This window comes from Ranitomeya imitator, chromosome 1 (genome assembly GCF_032444005.1).
Source record: "Ranitomeya imitator isolate aRanImi1 chromosome 1, aRanImi1.pri, whole genome shotgun sequence".
Lineage (NCBI taxonomy): Eukaryota > Metazoa > Chordata > Amphibia > Anura > Dendrobatidae > Ranitomeya > Ranitomeya imitator.
This window is the reverse complement of record NC_091282.1, coordinates 544,951,771-544,971,480: the sequence shown is the minus strand read 5'-3', so window position 1 is coordinate 544,971,480 and position 19,710 is coordinate 544,951,771. Positions and strand designations below refer to the sequence as shown.

The window sequence follows — 19,710 nt, the reverse complement described above, 5'->3', positions numbered from 1 at the left end:
TTAACGCCCCTAACAAAACCCCATAGCCACAGAGGACGCAGGCATAGACGCCACAGGTCCTCCCCATCCTCCTCAAACGTTTCCCGCCATCATTCCTGCTGTCCCTCTAAAAGACATTCCTACCATTACCACAGCTCATATAGGATCCGCAGCACATCTCGGTCCTCTAGATGGCGTTCCCCATCCATATCCAAATGGCTCAACGCATCCGAGTCCAGATAGGCAGGCTCAGGCACACGACAGATGCTAGCAGTGGAGGTGGACTCAGCGTACGGCGGAACACGAGTCACCGAGGGGGACTCAGCGGACGGCGGAACATGGGTCCATGAAGTGAACTCGGTGGAATATGGGTTCCTCAGGTGGACTCGGCGGACGGTGGAATATGGGTCCCTAAGGTGGACTCAGCGGAGGGTGGAACATGGGTCCCTGAAGAAGATCTCAGAGGACAGAAAATAGGCATTAGACCTACCGGTAATTATGTTTCCAGGAGTCCATCCTGACAGCACCTTGGAGGACGTCGTCGTCCTCCTCCTTGCAGGGACAGGAAACACACGACAGGTTAAAAGGTCCCATCCCACCGCCATTCCCTCAGTGTTGTAACAAGTACCACCACATGGTTTAATGCAAATAACACTTTAATGACAGAATCATATTACATCATAGGACATATCAACAAAAAACGGGAAGGGAACTACAAGTGCTGTCAGGATGGATGCCTGGAAACATAATTACCGGTAGGTCTACTGCCCATTTTCCAGGACGTTCCTCCTGACAGCAGCATGGAGAGTACCAAAGAACCTCCCTAGGGTGGGATTACCACTTGGAGAACTTTCCTACCAAATGCGGTCTGCTGGCCAGACAGTACATCGAGTTTATAATGCTTACAGAATGTGTCAACACTGGCCCATGTTGCTGCCCTACAGATCTGCTCTAATGATGCGCCTGCTCTCTTGCCCCAGGAAGCAGATACCCCAAAGGTAGAGTGGGAACTTAGACCTACTGGAGGAGTAACCCCCTCAGCCCGGTAAGCGTCTGAGATGACAGTCTAAAAACAAGAAAAAAAAAGCGCACATAGAGTAATACCTTCAGGTGTCGCAATCACGTGGACCCCCACAAAACAGACTCACCTGGTCTGGTTGTGACAGGTCACAACTCCCTTGGATCAGCACGTATGGTCGCAGCAAGCTCCCGGCAAGCAGAACAAATCCACATGGAGAGAAGTAGAACCGGAGAATAGAAGCCGCGCAGACCACAATAAAGGTATCAGAGTTACACACACACTCTGTTTATTAGCCTACGCGTTTCGTGGCCAACAGGCCACTTCATCAGGGCATCAAGATTCATCAGTAAAAACAGGTATATATACCTACAAATACAATCAAAAAAATATATACAAACATGTATAAACCCCACCTTCTTACGACATCACTTCTGGTGAGAACGCCCACTTTAAATCAAAAATTTATAAATACACCCATAACATTAATTATAAAACATTAAAATACATAAAACACAATAATCAATCTTTAGAACTACAAATATTAATCAATAAATAATAAAAACAAATATATATAAACATTTCTGGTATCTAGATCAACCAGGATCAGAACTCACATATGAAGAAACCTAAAAACTATCCTCCAGAGAATAAACCTCCGTCTTATACCACTACACCACCTGGTGGTCTTAGGTGAGGGCAACTATTTATCCTGGATCCACCAGTTAAACCCATTCAAGACGCTATCATATGTTGACCCATAATAAAGGCAAAACAAACAAAGGGCTCATATAAGGTAACATCATCACATAATATAAAGTAAAAAAGTAAGGGAAAGAATGGGTTCCCATATGCTCAATTTCCACAACTCTTTTCGGATATGAACCCATATGATCTAGAGGTCTACAAACACTACAAAGGAATAAGCAGCACCTCAAACCAGTTAACCACCGGAGTTCATGAAAAATGGGGAGCACTGAGGTCCATAGTCTCTCCCCACGACGACACACGGAGGAACTCCTACAATCAAGAAAATCCATCACAGAAGAATCTCCGTGAGATGAAACTCATGATATTAATTACTTATAGGTACCTAGAAGAGGTCGCTAACCTCATTCAATCCACCAGGGCTTAAGGTGCCCAACTTAAATATCCAATATGTTTCTTTTTTACCCAGGACCTCCAATCTCCTAGGTGTATTAACAGGCACATGATCAATAGGAGTAACAGATAATTTAACATTCCCATGATGAACTATGGTACAATGTCGCGACAATCCATGTTCAGAAAAACCTCTAAGAATATTAAACCTATGGGAGTTCACACGTTTGTGAAGAGGTTGAGAAGTCCTTCCCACATACTGTTTACCACAGTTGCACTGAATCAAATAGATTACGTAATCTGTCTGACACGTCATTCTAAAATTGATATTAAAAGCCTTCCCTTTTTTTGAAAACGACGTGAAGCTGTCAACATTGTTACTAATAGATCTACAACATTTACACCTACGTCCATTACATCGGTAAGAACCGTAACAGCCAATCCATTCTTTACCTACTAAAGTGCATCCAGAGGAGGAAATCTTAACTACACTAGGTGCCAAAACATTTTTTATAGTAGGAGCCCTTTTAAATGTTACTGTTGGTTTCATGGGAACCACCTTATTAAGGATCGGATCGTTTAAGATCACACTCCAATGTTTTTCTAATATATTCCGTATTTGTACATTTTGTGACGAAAAAGTAGTAATAAAATTTGTTTCAAAAAGGTTTTCTCTAACACCCTTATTTTTGTCAAGATGTATAAGCTCATTTTGGGAACAACCCTTAACGGAATTGTAAGCCTTTTTAACAAGCTTCACCGGATATTCTTTTTCCTGAAATCTCTCCCTAAGAATTTTACTTTGTTCCCTAAATGCTGTATCAGAAGTACAATTTTTTCTAATCCTATAATACTGATTCCTTGGGATGTTCCTAAGCCATGGTCTATGATGGTTACTTTCATAGTGAACATACCCATTGGCATCCACTCTTTTAAAATGGTTTTTGGTCATGATCTCTCCGGCATCATCAATATAGATGTTCAAGTCTAAAAAGGTGACACTTTTACTATCCACACAGGGAGTGAGCTCCAAACCCCAATGATTATCCCTTATAGCATCAAGGAAATCAAAAACCGTATTATCTACATTATTATAGATAATAAATATATCATCTATAAAACGTTTGTATAGAACCAGATTCTGTTTATGTTTACAATGGAGGACATACCAGGACTCAAAGGCAGCCATGAATAAGTTAGCATACGTAGGCGCTGCCTTCGACCCCATGGCAGTCCCCCGTATCTGGTGATAAATAGTCTCCCCGAATGTAAAAAAATTATTCTCTAAAATAAAAGTCATGCTTTTCAACAGAAACTCTCTTTGGGCCATGGTCACATTCGATAATCTATCGATGTATAATTTAAAACATTGAAGGCCAATAGTGTGGTCAATATTAGAATATAAACCAGTCACGTCAATAGATATAAATAAAAAATCATCACCCCATATAAGTCCCTGCAATTCCTGTATAAGGTGGGTAGAATCCCTGAGATAAGAACCCAAATTTCTGACAGACTCATTCATAAAGGAGTCCACAAATGCTGCTAGATTTGATGTTAAAGAGTTAATCCCCGCTATGATCGGTCGTCCAGGTGGGTTAAACTCATCCTTATGAACCTTTGGGAGATGGTAATAAACTGCCATCTTTGGGTTTTTTACCCCAAGGAATTCTTTCTCGCTCTTATTCAGAATTCCCATTTCATCAGCTGTTTTAACTAACTCCTTATATTTTATTATCGCATTCTCATATTCAGCCCTATTGGAAATATTATAAGTCCCCTCATCTGACAAAATCCTATTAGCCTCTCGGACATAAGCATCCAAATCTTGTAGTACCACTCCTCCACCCTTATCAGCAGATTTTATTACCAAATTTACATCATTTTTGAGAGTCTTAATGCCCTCAATTTCAATTGTTGTCAGATTGTTAATCGATCCTCGCTTAAAATTCAAGGACTCGAAGTCATTCAAAACCAAGTCTACGTAGGTTTTTAGATGGTGACCCTGGCTATGGAAGGGGTAAAACTTAGATTTATCCTTTAGTTGGCAATGTTTGATGTTATCACCAACCATCTCAACCGTCTTATTTCTATCATCTTTTATGCAGAAATGTCTTTTTAAAGTTAATTTACGGATGAAATGTTGAAGGTCCATAAAAAGATCAACATCTTTAGATTTATTATTTGGGCAAAAAGACAGGCCCCTATTTAAAACCTTTGTTTCACCTATGGTGAGTTTGTGTTTAGAAAGATTAAAAATATTACCTCTTCTTTCGAGCTTACATCCATTTTTATTTACAAAAACCTGCACTGGTTGCTCCATAATGTTTAAATTGGTCTTGGTATTGCATACTTTTTTATTTTTATTCTTTTTCTTCCCTCGGGTACCTCTTCTAGTTTTTTTCTTTTTTGTGATATCGGAAGAAAATATTTCGTTATACTGTTGTTGTTTTCTACAACCTTTGGTAAAAAACAAACAGAGGGAGATCCAGACCTAGAGTCATCCACAACTAAACTCTGCTTTATATTATTTACTTGCATCTCGTTCTCCCGAATGTCTATTAAGTTAAAATTATCCCCTACTCTAGGTGTTAATATTTGGGGAGGTGTCCCATCATTGGTTTCCTCATCTAGCAGGCAGTCAAATATGTTGGCCTTACCTCCATTGGCCTCATTAGCAAGCGAGACCAACACACCCAACGGAATACTTTGGCCAGTGGAGTTCAAATCCAATAAATTATCCTTCCTTATTCTTTCCATTTGGAGCTTAACCTGCTCCAAATTAACATGGATATCTTTATCCTTACCATCAATTGTACCTCTTACTGCGTCTTCACTCACCTGATCCTTACCAAGATCATGTGGGTGTGACATATTTTTCTTTCTTTTAATCTTGTTCTGTCTGATCTTATTTTCTTTATTTCGTAAACCCCTCTCAAAATCCCCTCCATGTGGTTCCACAACCGAATCGGTCATAGAACTCACACCATCCGGAATAATAGCCTGTGTAAGACTAGAAGCAGCAACGGAATCCATGGTGCCACCATTAGAATTCGTTCCATGGTCAGGCCCTTAAACGATCCGATCCTTAATAAGGTGGTTCCCATGAAACCAACAGTAACATTTAAAAGGGCTCCTACTATAAAAAATGTTTTGGCACCTAGTGTAGTTAAGATTTCCTCCTCTGGATGCACTTTAGTAGGTAAAGAATGGATTGGCTGTTACGGTTCTTACCGATGTAATGGACGTAGGTGTAAATGTTGTAGATCTATTAGTAACAATGTTGACAGCTTCACGTCGTTTTCAAAAAAAGGGAAGGCTTTTAATATCAATTTTAGAATGACGTGTCAGACAGATTACGTAATCTATTTGATTCAGTGCAACTGTGGTAAACAGTATGTGGGAAGGACTTCTCAACCTCTTCACAAACGTGTGAACTCCCATAGGTTTAATATTCTTAGAGGTTTTTCTGAACATGGATTGTCGCGACATTGTACCATAGTTCATCATGGGAATGTTAAATTATCTGTTACTCCTATTGATCATGTGCCTGTTAATACACCTAGGAGATTGGAGGTCCTGGGTAAAAAAGAAACATATTGGATATTTAAGTTGGGCACCTTAAGCCCTGGTGGATTGAATGAGGTTAGCGACCTCTTCTAGGTACCTATAAGTAATTAATATCATGAGTTTCATCTCACGGAGATTCTTCTGTGATGGATTTTCTTGATTGTAGGAGTTCCTCCGTGTGTCGTCGTGGGGAGAGACTATGGACCTCAGTGCTCCCCATTTTTCATGAACTCCGGTGGTTAACTGGTTTGAGGTGCTGCTTATTCCTTTGTAGTGTTTGTAGACCTCTAGATCATATGGGTTCATATCCGAAAAGAGTTGTGGAAATTGAGCATATGGGAACCCATTCTTTCCCTTACTTTTTTACTTTATATTATGTGATGTTGTTACCTTATATGAGCCCTTTGTTTGTTTTGCCTTTATTATGGGTCAACATATGATAGCGTCTTGAATGGGTTTAACTGGTGGATCCAGGATAAATAGTTGCCCTCACCTAAGACCACCAGGTGGTGTAGTGGTATAAGACGGAGGTTTATTCTCTGGAGGATAGTTTTTAGGTTTCTTCATATGTGAGTTCTGATCCTGGTTGATCTAGATACCAGAAATGTTTATATATATTTGTTTTTATTATTTATTGATTAATATTTGTAGTTCTAAAGATTGATTATTGTGTTTTATGTATTTTAATGTTTTATAATTAATGTTATGGGTGTATTTATAAATTTTTGATTTAAAGTGGGCGTTCTCACCAGAAGTGATGTCGTAAGAAGGTGGGGTTTATACATGTTTGTATATATTTTTTTGATTGTATTTGTAGGTATATATACCTGTTTTTACTGATGAATCTTGATGCCCTGATGAAGTGGCCTGTTGGCCACGAAACGCGTAGGCTAATAAACAGAGTGTGTGTGTAACTCTGATACCTTTATTGTGGTCTGCGCGGCTTCTATTCTCCGGTTCTACTTCTCTCCATGTGGATTTGAGATGACAGTCGTAATCCATCGTGCAATTGAAGCCTTAGAGGCCTTCTTCCCCTTGTTTTTTCCCCGAAATGAACAAACAGGTTTGGGTCTATACACCAGCTACTAGTGGCATCTAGATATTCTATAACTGCCTGTCTGACATCCAGAGAGTGAAGGCTTTTCTCTTTCGCATTGGAAGGATTGCTACAAAAGGAGGGTAACACTATCTCCCGATTTCGGTTCTGGGTACAGTCTTCCTTTGGTATGAATGCCGGGTCTAGTCTTAAAATTAAGCCATCATCCCTGATCTGGAGATACGGGTCTCTGGTGGATAGGGCCTGGATCTCCCCTACCCTCATGGCCGTGGTGATCGCCACTAAAAACGCAGTTTTCCGTGTGCGAATTGATATAGGCATATCTTCGCAGCGGACATATGGATCCCTACACAGGGACCTGAGGACTAGGTTAAGGTCCCAAGGTGGAGTAAATAGCCTAATAGTGGGGCGCAGCCGCTGAGTTGCTTGAATGAATCTTACTATCCATGGGTGTGACGCTAGAGGATAGTCAAAAAAAGAGCTTAGTGCTGAGACCTGAACCTTCAAGGTGCTGGGCCTAAGGCCCTTGTTGAACCCTGCCTGAAGGAAATCTAGGACACTAGGTATGCCCGGTGTGTCAGCCACAAAGTCGGATCTGCCACAGTCCAAACAGAACACTTTCCAAATTTTTAGATAAATTGCTGATGTGACTGGTTTCCTACTGGCCTGGATAGTGGCTATGACTTGGTCTGATAAGCCCTTAACCTTCAGGATGTGGTGGAGCTTCCCTGGGTTTGGGTGGGGAATCTGTCCCTGGTGGATGACATCCTCCCAAAGGGGAAGCTCGATTTGGTTCTCGATCGCCAAGGCCCCTAGCAGAGGGAACCAGCTCCTCCTTGGCCAGAACAGGACGACCATGATGACTCTTGCCCGATCCTCCTGAATCTTCCGTAGGAAGGCTGGTATGAGCGCCAGGGGTGAAAACGCATATGAGAGGGGTTCTATCCACTTTTGACTCAAGGCATCTATCCCATCTGAAACGTCCAATGGGTTCAGAGAGTAGAATTTTGAGACCTTAAGAGTTTCTTCTGTTTGCAAATAGGTCTATTTTGCGGGTTCTCCAATGCCGACAGTTTCTGGAAGATATCCTGGTTCAGCTCCCACTCGGTTGGGCAAACCCGCTGTCTGCGCAGATAATCTGCTACCACGTACTGGGACCCTTCCAGGTGTACCGCCGTTATGGATAGGACAGTATCTTCTGCCCAGTTGAATATTCTTTCTGCCAGGTCCTGCAGTGGCCGGTGTCTTGGACCTCCTTGATGCTTCAAGAATGAGACCGTTGTCACGTTGTCAGATAATATCTGGACGTGATGATTTGAGAGCGTGGGCCGATTTCGTCTTAAGGTCTCCCAAACAGCATAGAGTTCCCTGAAGTTGGAGGATCTGCCTTGAAGGATTCTCCCGTGTAGATGGGCTCCCCAACCCCACACGCTGGCGTCCGTGGTGACCACTACGCAAGGGGAGGTGGACCATAGCACTCCCACCATCAAGTTCTCTCCCTGTGTCCACCAGAGGAGTGACCTCCTTACTGGTCCTGATAGGCTCACGGATCCATCCATTGAGGTCTGACGGATCCATCCAGTGAGGTCTGACGGTGACCCCATATGGACAGTATCTCTGTTTGCAAAGGTCTTGAGTGTGACTGTGCCCATCTGACACATGGTATACATGCCATCATTAGTCCCAGCACCTTCATAGCGGCCCTTATGGAAGTTCGATGTTCCAACACGTTCGTAACTCGGACATAAATTGTCTTCTGCTTGTCCTCTGTCCATTCAAAGGTTTTAGATTTATAATAGTGTGGGCCTCGACTGACAGCTTTGTGATGGCGAATAGGGAGGAGTAGTGCCCCCTGCCCACCTCTGACAGGGGAACCAGAATTACGACGGCCGAACTGACAATGTCCTGTAAGTCTGTCAGTATAGCAGAATCTGCCGGGACTACAGTAGGGAGATGTATTTTTCTGGAGGGGGAGAGTAAAGCTCTATGCGGTATCCCTCTGCAATGGTTCTGCAAACGAACCCACTGATTTTGTGCGATTTAGGCCCAGTTTCCTGCAAAGTGGCGGAGTCTTCCCCCAATGCAAGTGGCGTCATTGTCTTTTGGATCTGGAGGTTTTGGCTGAAGAAGAACCCTTTGTTTTTCCCACCCTGGCTACGGGAGCCCCTGTAGGACCCTCTATTGGACCTACCCTGACCTCTAAAGTCATACTGCCTCCTGGAGAAGAAACCTCTTCGAAAGGGCTGGGGCCGCTTAGGTTTGTCCTCGGGGAACCCTTTCTTTTTGTCAGAGGCCGATTTCAGAATATTATCTAAAGCTGGCCTAAATACTCTTAAGCCCTGAAAATGGGATGGAGCAGAGCTTGGTCTTAGAGGCATTATCTCCTGATCAAGATCTTAACTAGTGATGAGCGAATATACTCGTTACTCGAGATTTCCTGAGCACGCTCGGGTGTCCTCGGAGTATTTTTTTAGTGCTCGGAAATTTAGTTTTTATTGCCGCAGCTGAATGTTTTACATCTGTTAGCCAGCATAAGTACATGTGGGGGTTGCCTGGTTGCTAGGGAATCCCCACACGTACTTATGCTGGCTAACAGATATAAAATATTCAGCTGTGGCAATAAAAACTAAATTTCCGAGCACTAAAAAAAAATACTCGGAGGACACCCGAGCGTGCTCTAGAAATCTCGAGTAACGAGTATATGCACTCATCACTAATCTTAACCATACGGCCCTCCTGGCTGCATTAGAGAGTTCTTCCTAGCTGAAAACCTAACTGATTCAGCCGACGTGTAAGACAGGAACGCCATAGCTGATTTTATAATGTGGAGGGAGCTTAGACTATCAGTCCTAGGAGTCTTATCGGACAAATGTTCTTCCAACTGACCCATCCATAGATACCTAGATCTGGCCACCGAGGTGGCTGCTATGTTTGTCCTAATTAGGGCCGCAGATGTTTCCCAGGCCCGCTTTAAGAGAATATCAGCCTTTCTGTCCATAGGGTCGCGCAGGTTAGATGTGTCCTCAAAAGGGATGGCAGTCTTTTTGGCGATCTTTGCTACTGGAACATCTATCTTAGGGATCTCTTCCCATAATTTGACTTCCTCAGGGTCGAATGGTAACCGACCCTTAAAGTCACGGGACAGTACCAGCCAGCTTTCCGCATCCTTCCACTCCTCTAGTACCAAGGCCCTTATATGTTCACTTATAAGGAATACAGTCTGCCTCTGGGGCATAAGTCCACCGAACATCATGTCCTGTCTGGACTGGGTCTTCGGGGTCTCCTCGATCTTCATGGCACTCCTCACCGCCTGGACAAGCTCGTCCGTGTCCTCTGCCTGGAAAAGAGACTTCCTACAACGGTCGTGGCTCTCTGCTGGAAGCTCCCCCTCTTCTGAGACAAGAGTCCATAGATCGGACCCGTCATCTGAACTATTCTCTGGCTCCCTCCTATCTCTCTCCCACCTGGCTCGCTTGCGGCCTGGAATGGGGCTGGACGGCCGTGGTTGTGCGAGGCTGGACATAGAGACCTGAACCTCTTCACGGGTTAGGGATCTCATTTTTGATAGCAGCGACAGCTGCTCATCTCTCATGACCTTTGATGTACAGGGTGCACAGAGTTTTACCATGGGAGGCCGGGAGCTTCACGTGACATACAGGGCATCTACTGGATTTCACCGAGGCCTTGCCGGGCTTTTAAGCTGTGGTCGGAGGAGCAGCAGGGGTTCCTTCATATTAAATGGCATAAAATAGGGAGTAATAGGCTAAAAGCTTCCTGGGGCCTATGTGAGGTGAGGGTGGCCTGCACCAGGCGCACTTACCCCTCCTACCTCCAGCATGTCTCCTTCAATGGTTGTCTCCGCAGCTGCAGTCAGAAGCACGGCGGCACAACACTGGACGCTGTTGCCAGAAGTGTCCACGATGCTATACGTTCCACCGCTGGAGCGCACACTCTCCCTGCCTTAGTGACGTCACTGGAAGTGACGTTACCGGACATGACGCGCTCCACTCAGAGTCCCCAGAAGCTGCGTGCCGGCTCCATTCAGGAGCCTTGTCCTGCTCCTGGCCTTTGGGGCAGAGGGACTTCCCACCGGGAAGTTTCGGCCCTGGGCCTCTTGACAGGGGGAGGGGTATTGGCAGGCCGCACGATCCCCCTGAGCCCGGTAAGCTTGCACAGCTCTTCTTGTGTGTCCCTCCATGCAGGGACAGGAAAAACACTGAAGGAATAGGGGTGGGATGGGACTTTTTAACCTCTCGTGTGCTTCATGTCCCTGCAAGGACACCCTCCATGGTGCTGTCAGGAAGGACGTCCTGGAAAAATTAGATAATTAATGGGTTGGGGAGTTAGCTTCAGTTGTAGCCACACATATGAAGCTTTGTCGCAGAATCGGCTCCCCCCTCCCCCCTTTTTCATCTACGACCACTAACTACTCCGCAGCTGCAGGTGAACACAACGAAAACCCAAGGCCTGCTGGCTATTTAACGAGGGAAACTGCCGTTTCCATGCGTCATGCAGATTTAGGCACTACTGCTCAGCTTGCGGGGGGGGCACCCAGCAGTAAGGTGTACTCGTTAGGCAAACAAAGCATCTACAAAGCATAAACCCGGTGAGCGTAGCCGCAATGAGCCCCTGGCTAAACTTCTACCCCAATAAACAAGCAGCATGGCATATACACTCCTGTTTTACGTTTTTTTTTTTTTATCCCCTTCAAACTCCGTAAAACACCAACCCTGACCAATAACCTAAAATCCGTAGCGAATTCCCTGCAATATAATATAAAATATCGAAAAGTTGGTTGAACTAGGTAGAATGGCAGGCCCCTTTCAATCATTGCAATTCCAAAATATCAGAATCTCGCCATTAAGCATTTAAAAAAAAAAAAAAAAAAGGGATACGGAAAATATAGTCTGATCCATCATTTGTCACACCCAAATGGCAAATCGGTTAATGACGCTATCCACCCAGAGGAAATTTCCGTGACATACGCGTCATTTGACAAGGCGGTAGAATTAGTCCGTGCAGCCGGGCCTGGCGCACTGTTCGCTAAATCAGACATAGGGTTGGCATTCTGCCTATTACCCGTGCACCCAGACTGCTTTCACTTTTTAGGTTGCAAGGCGGACCAGAACTACTATTTTGATATGTACCTGCCGATGGGATATTCCATTTCGTGTCACTATTTCGAGCTATTCAATACTTTACTGTACTGGGTAGTCCGTTATGAAACTGGAATTCTCTGATTCACTCCACGACGATTATTTGTTCATCGCCCAGAAAAATTCAAAACTCTGCTCTTTCCTTCTCGAAAAGTTTCGATTTATATCACGGCATTGCGGCGTACCGCTATCACCAGAAAAAAAAACAGTCAGACCATGTAATGTATTACCTTTCCTTGGCATCGAAATGGGCATCAATTCAATGGTTTTTCGCTTACCAGCGGAAAAAATGCAGAAAACATATATTGCAGGGTTTCTGTGAAGATAAAGTCACACAGACAAATGCAGTCCTTGCTGGGTCCGCGTAATGCAGGTCGGCAGCCTTCTCTCAACGATTATCGTTGGCAACAAAGGGCATTTCCCAGCCGGGCCATAAAATTAGGCTTACTCGCAAACTAGGACCTACGGCTCGTGGTAGGAGAACTTATGAAACATGGTTTTGCACCAATCTACAAAAACCAATGGTGCAAAGGCAGCTGGCCAAAGCTATGGACCACAGCAAGCTGGGGGAGCGATCCAGCCCTGTTAGAGATTTTTGCAATAGTATCATCAGTGGAGCTATGGGGTACACAGTTGATAAACGCGAACATTCGATTTTAAACGAAAAATCCTGGAACCACAAAGAGCTTATACCATAGGTCTTCTGCATCCCTGTCCTTATTCTTACGCCGGCTAGCACTACTCTGCCTAAAACACAAGATCTGGTGCCACATTAGTGGCAGTTGTAGACTAATCTCGTTAACTCACTTATCTTCCCATTGGCAGGCCTTCAAAGACCTTCTCCCCAATGCGCAGTCATCGGGTGTCGTGTCCAGTGTCCTCCATCCGTATGGGATACAGTGGCCAATCACTGATGCCATTAATACGCGCCTCGGTTACACTGGCTACCTGGCAGGTTTATGGTATTAGATTAGATTAGTGCTCGCTAATTCAGGGTAGGCCCGCCGATAAGTACGACCGAGCGAGATGCAGACTGTCTACAGAATTTTTGATTTGGCTCAAAGAAAGAGGGGCGTCTGGTATATCGGCGCAACGGCAATTATCCAGAATAGCCTTTTTCTTTCAACTAATGGGGTGGATGTTACAAAGTTCTTTTCCATCAAACAAGCCATTAAAGGCTGGAAAAGGCTTCAGCAGAGTCAGGAATGTCATCGTCCCATTTCACTTGGATTATTGCATGACATTATTTCAATATCCCCATCAGTATGCAAGTCTCAAGCAGCATCTTTCAGCTTTTTGTTTTTTTCGGCGTGCTGTGCATTAGCAGATTGTTGCCACGGTCAAAAATAGTGTGGAAGGCGATTTAATCAACGAGTATTTAGCCATATGCAGCGACGCTCTGCGCATTTGCGTGCAAAAATCCAACTGCGATACCACCGATAGGGGCACGTGGGTCCCGGTTAACTCATCAGATGGCCCAAAATGCCCACTAAAACTAGTCAAATGTTACGCATTAATAAGACACGCAAGCAGATGCTTTTCTCTCATATAGACAAGTCCCCTCTTACCAAGTATCAGTTTCAGGCAATTTTCAAGCAGTGTGTAGCAAAAACCGGGGCTAATCCAAAGGAATATGGGACACATTCTTTTCGAATTGGGGCAGCCTCTAAAGCAGCTAGGGCAGGAGTATCGGAGGCTGAAGTGCAGAGAATGGGTCATTGGAAATCTGCATGCTTCGCCAGATATACAAGACCCGATTTGCTGAAGTAACACATTTTGTCTCTTACAGGCATCTATAGCCCGCAGTTTGGATATTAGGACATTCATGTGTCTACTGGGTGGTGAAAAGAGCTGAGCTTCGGCCGTGAGAACAAAAATCTAGGCTTCTCAGGATTAGAGGTCAACTGGAGAGGTATCAGAGGGCTCAAATAGCAACAGATGTGCCCGGAGTTAGTCAACATCGCTAAAAGGGCCGGTAATATTAGTGTTACGTGCTGGTGGCTATGATTTGAGCAAACACAAAATCACTTCGCTCTATACAGGAATGACAACAGACATAGAAAGTTTTACCTGTTTCTTCCCGGATATGATAGTGGTGTGGTCACAGATAATACCACTAGCAGTCTGGAGTGCCGCGAGCTATGTAAAAGCCATAGAGCGCGCAAGGAGAAAGATCAACGCGCAGATGGCGAAATTTGTGATGGGAAGAAGTGGTATTGTGGTTCGCCACCACCAGCTGGAAGGTGATAACTCAGCACTATTAAGACCGAATGAAGTTCACCTTACGGACATTGACCGTGACATATTTTTGCCCGGCCTACAGGGCGGAGTCCAGCAGGCCCTAATGTTCATGGGTGGGGGCCGGAGTCATGTGTATGTCATACACATGATCCTCCATGGCAGAAGCTGTGGAAGAGGGCTAAGGTTCGTAACCGCTCATTGGCCTGTTCGCCTGTCGGTCGCAGACAGGGTCTTCGGTGATGAGCCCATTATGACATATACCGTATTTTTCGGACTACAAGACGCACTTTTCCCCCCCCAAAAAAGGGGGGAAAATGGGGGGGTGCGTCTAATAGTCGCAATGCAGGCTTACCGTGGCGGCAGAGGTGCGGTGGCAGAGGTGCAGCGGCAGAGGAGGCGCAGTAAGCGGGGTCCCTTTCTCCGGTGAGGTGATGCAGCAGCCTGGTATGCAGCAGAGCCGGGTGAATCCTGTTGTTATCCGTGGTGGCGGCCATTTTCCCGTGGCCGCGCGTGCGCAGATGGAGCGCTCTGCTTCCCGGGGCTTCAGGAAAATGGCCGCCGCGATCTCCTTCTGCGCACGCGCGGCCTCCCGCGGCCATTTTCCTGAAGCCCCGGGAAGCAGAGCGCTTCATCTGCACACGCGCGGCCTCAGGAAGATGGCCGCGCCCACCGATAACAACAGGATTCACCCGGCTCTGCTGCTTACCGGGCTGCTGAATCACCATACCGGGGAAAGGGACCCCGCATACTGCGCCTCCTCTGCCGCTGCACCTCTGCCACCGCACCTCTGCCGCCATGGTAAGCCTGCATTGCCTGCACGGTAAGCCTGGGACCCCTCTCACTGCACCTCCTCATCCCAGCACCTCCTCATCCCAGCACCTCCTCATCCCAGCACCTCCTCATCCCAGCATCACCCCACCTCTGCCGACACCTTGCCTCCTGTGACCCTGCTCTGCCACCGCCAGCCCTCAGGTAAGATACTGTAAATTCGGACAAGAAGACGGACCCCCATCTTATAAAAAAATCTGTCTGTGGTGGGATGGGGGAAGGCACTGTTTGAGACACGAGGGTCTCTGCAGCCTTGCTTACCTGCTTTGCTTGGTACCAACTGATTGCCTGGTTAAACACTTCTATAGCACTGTCAATATCTTCATCATGGCTGTGCATAGTCACTAGTGCGGATACCTGGAACATTGAAAAATGGCACAACATAAAAGTTTACAAGCAATAACTAAAGTGCATACAAAGGAAAATGCAGTAATCCTAAATGTATCACATGCTAGGATTGATAGTCATGCAGAATCAAGACTGTTCTACGTTTTTGACACAAAGGCAGCAATATCTAATTTCTAGAAAAGTTAAGGTTCGAGGACTGTTATATACACAGAAATAATAGTGGAGCAGGCTTTCCAGTACGTTTTGTTCAACGAAGTCCTTAGGCTTTGTCCATAGGCTTTAGGCTCAGCTTCCCTTCACACAGTGCATGAGGGGGAAGCTTCTTACACATGGATTATATAGAGGCTCGAAAAATCTGTGCAGAGAGCTCTCCCTAGTGGTGGCTGGAGGGAAATACAATAATTCTATGTTGGGCGTTCACAGCTAGGTACCCTCTCCATGAGCACCATAATTGTCTATGGTAGGAATGTCACTATCCTTAGCAAGCCTCCAAATATTAATGCCAGCACCTCCAAATGGAAAAGTTTTTCCACTACCGTAATTGTGAAAAATTAATGATTGACGGTGACAGCTAATCAACCTTGCTTGTAAAGGGACTACAGTATATTGGCAGAACTAGTAACTGCAGACTTATTTTAGACTGGGCAACCCCTTTAACGTTGCTTCCATTTTTTTTGTATATGCATATTTGTTACAGTACTAAGATAAGGAGCTACGTATATATACACAGATTGGCCGAGAGTGTTGGCATCCTTGAAATTGTTCCAGAAAAATGAAGTATATATGCTTAAAAATTACTATAACTACACATGTTTTGTTATACTTAGATTGTGTTTATTTTTTGTTGTTCCAATACACACGCAGGACACAGAGGGGAAAAAAGGGCAAATTGGACATAATTTCACAAAATTGTTGGAACCTTTCCAAAATTGTGGGTACACAACTTTGTTTCCAACATGTGATGCTAATTCAAACTCACATGTGGCAAGTAACAAGTGTGGGCAATATGAAAATCACACCTGAAACAAGATAAAATGGGGAGAAGTGAACTAAATTTTTGCATTGCGTATCTGCATGTGTCATACAATGCATGGAGAACAGAGAGGAGAAAAGAACTGTCTGAGTACTTGAGAACCAAAATTCTTGAACAGTATCAACACTCAAAGTTACAATTCCATCTCTTGGTGTTCCTTTGTCCACGGTGTTCAACATAATCAAGAAGTTTACAACCCATGGCACTGTAGTTAATTTCATTGGACAGCAGAGAAAAATTGATGAAAGGTTGCAACGCAGGATAGTCTGGAAGGTGGATAAGCAGCCCCAATCAAGTTTCAAAGAAATTCAAGATGTATTGCAGGCTCAGGGTGCATCAGTGTCAGCGCAAACCATCTGTCGACATTAGAATGAAATTAAACACTATGGAAGGAGACCCCACTGCTGACACAGGGACATAAAAATACTAGACTGCAGTTCGGCAAAATGCACGCGAGTAAGCAAAATCCTTCTATGAAAGTCTTGTGGATAGAGGAGACCAAGATAGAGGGTTTTGGTAAAGTACATCAGTCTACTGGTTACTGAAAATGGAATGATGTCTACAAAGAAAAGAACACAGTACCTACAGTCAAGTATGGTGGAGGTTCGAAGATGTTTTGGGACTGACTTGCTGCCTCAGGCAATGGGTGCCTCGACTGTGTGCAGTGCATCATGAAATCTGAAGACTACCAAAGGATTTTGTTTCGCAATGTAGTGCAGTGTCAAAAACAGAGATTTTTGTGTACTCACAGTAAAATCCATTTCTCCGAGCCACTCTTAGGGGGACACAGGACCGTGGGTGTATGATGTTGCCACTAGGAGGCTGACACGAAGTTAATACAAAGAAAGCTAGCTCCTCTTCTGCAGTATACACCCTCATGCTGGCTCCCAGAGAACCAGTTCAGTGCAAAAGCAGTAGGAGAATATTAACAACATATAAGAGTACAACATGTCAAACTAACGAAAAACACTATCCATTAGGCTAACTGGGTGGGTGCTGTGTCCCCCAGTAAGTGGCTCGGAGAAAAGGATTTTACGGTGAGTACACGGAAATCCCTGTTTCTCCTTCCCCTCATTGGGGGAGACAGGATAATGGGAGGTCCCAAAGCAGTCTCTGGGTGGAAAAAACAGAACAACATCAGGCTTCACGTAACATCTGCCTAGATGTGCACCAGCGAAGCCTACAGAATTCTTCTGCTCAGCCCTGCATCAGCTGAAGCTTGAGTATGAACATTGTAGTGTTTCGAGAACGTATGCAGGCTGGACCAAGTCGTGGCTTTACAGACCTGCTCCGCCTGATGCCGAATGGCACAGGAAGCACCCACTGACCGAGTGGAGTGTGCCCTGATCCCCGCTGGGATAGGCTTACATCTGATGCGGTAGGACTCCTGAATGGTGGAATCTAGCTAGCTATCATGGCCTTTGAAGCGGCTAGACCCTTCCTGCGACCCTGAGAACCACGAACAAAGAATCGGACCTTCGCAAGGACGTCATCCTCGATACGCACCTTCTCAGAGCCCTGTCTAAATCCAGAGTATGGAGAGCCCTTTTCACCCTGTGGACTGGAGTTGGACAAAATGAAGGAAGAACAATGTGCTCGTTAAGCTGGAAGGATGAGACAACCTTGGGCAAAAAGGATGGGGACGGACTAAGGACAATCTTGTCCTGGTGGAAAATAAGGAAAGGCACCCGACAGGACAGAGCAGCCAGCTCCGAAACCCGCCTGATTGATGTAATTGGAACGAGAAAGGCAACTTTCCAGGACAGAAAGAAAAGTGAGCGAAATGTCCTGAAGCGGTTCAAAAGGAGCTTCTTGTAAGACTCCCAGGACCACGTTAAGGTCCCAAGTGTATAAAGGCATGTGATAACGGGGAAGCACATGGGTAACCCCCTGAATGAACGTCTTCACCTGAGATTTTGTCGCAATCCTACATTGGAATAAGACCGATAAGGCGGATACCTGGCCTTTGAGCGAGCTGAGCGCCAGGCTTGAGTCCAGACCGGTCTGTAGGAACTCCAAAATGGTGGGAATAGAGAAGACGAAGAGAAGATGACCACGAGCCTTGTACAAAGCAAAAAATGTCTTCCAGGTACGGTGATATATGTGTACCGACAGAGGTTTACGAGCACTGATCATTGTGGACACGACCTATGGTGAAAAACCAGCCTGTGTCAGAATCCAAGATTCAACGGCCAAGCCGTTAAACAAAGGGCCGCTGAGTTCTGGTGGTAAATCAGTTCCTGGGAGAGCAGATCTGGATGACCCGGGTGCATCGGCGACGAGGCGCACAAACTCTGTGAACCACTCCCAGCGTGGCCAATCCAGAGCGACCAGGATCACCGGAACCCCTTCTGCCTTGATCTTCCTGATGACTCTCGGAAGAAGTGTCAGCGGGGGGAAAAAATGTACGGAGGATGGAACTGGCGCCACAGAAGAACCAGAGCATCCATTCCTATGGCTCTTGGATCTCGAGACAGAGCTATGAATCTGGAGACCTTGGCGTTCTGTCTGGACGCCTTCAGATCCACATCTGGGGTCCTCCAACAAAGACAGATCTGTTGGAAAACTTCTGGATGAAGTTCCCAATCCCCCGAGGCGAGACCCTGACGGCTGAGGAAGTATGTTGCCCAGTTTTTCATGCCTGGTATGTTCACTTCTGATATTACGGAGTGGTTCCCCTCTGCCCATTGAAGAATCCGAGTTACCTCGGACATGGCCGCCCTGCTGCGGGTACCCACTTGATGGCTGATGTATGCCACAGCTGTGGCGTTGTCCGATTGAATTAGGATGGGGTGACCCGGTAGGAGACAATGAATATTCAGTAGCCCTAGCCATAATCGCTCAGATTTCCAAGATATTGATTGGAAGTTTCGATTCCTGAGAAGATCAGCGGCCCTGAGCGGTGTGGTGATGAAAAACTGCTCCCCAGCCCAGAAGACTGGCATCGGAAGTCACCACTAACCATTGAACCGGGACAAAGGACTTCCCCTGGTTGAGGGAAGAACTCAATATCCACCATCTGAGCCTGCCTGACCAGCGGGGACAGACGGCATCGACAGTCAAGGGAGAAAAGGTTCCTGTCCCAAGCTGCTATAAGAGCATGCTGTAGGGGACAGAGGTGCATCTCTGCGAAAGGAACCACTTCCATTGCTGCTACAGTTTTCCCCAGTACCCTTATCGAAAGGGGATTGAATGAAGGGATGACTGAGAAAGTGCGCGGGCTCCTTGCTAAAGGGCTAGGACCTTGTCTTGAGGGAGAATCACCAACCCTCAGGAGGAGTCCAGGGTCCTCCCTAAAAAGGATATCTGCTGGGCTGGAATGGGGGAAGACTTGGCAAGATTAATCAGCCAACCCAGACTAGAAAGAGTATCACAAGTG

The 19,710-nt window shown here is 45.6% G+C and overlaps 1 protein-coding gene across 1 annotated transcript in view; it reads right to left on the bottom strand.

The window, feature by feature from the left end:
• The window catches only part of SRP72 (signal recognition particle 72), a 112,499-nt gene that overhangs the window by 21,149 nt on the left and 71,640 nt on the right, over window positions 1-19,710 (bottom strand). Inside the window, exon 13 of the mRNA XM_069767674.1 lies at window positions 15,212-15,307. Within this exon, the coding sequence (XP_069623775.1) occupies window positions 15,212-15,307 (96 nt within the window). The remainder of the gene's footprint in view (window positions 1-15,211; window positions 15,308-19,710) is intronic.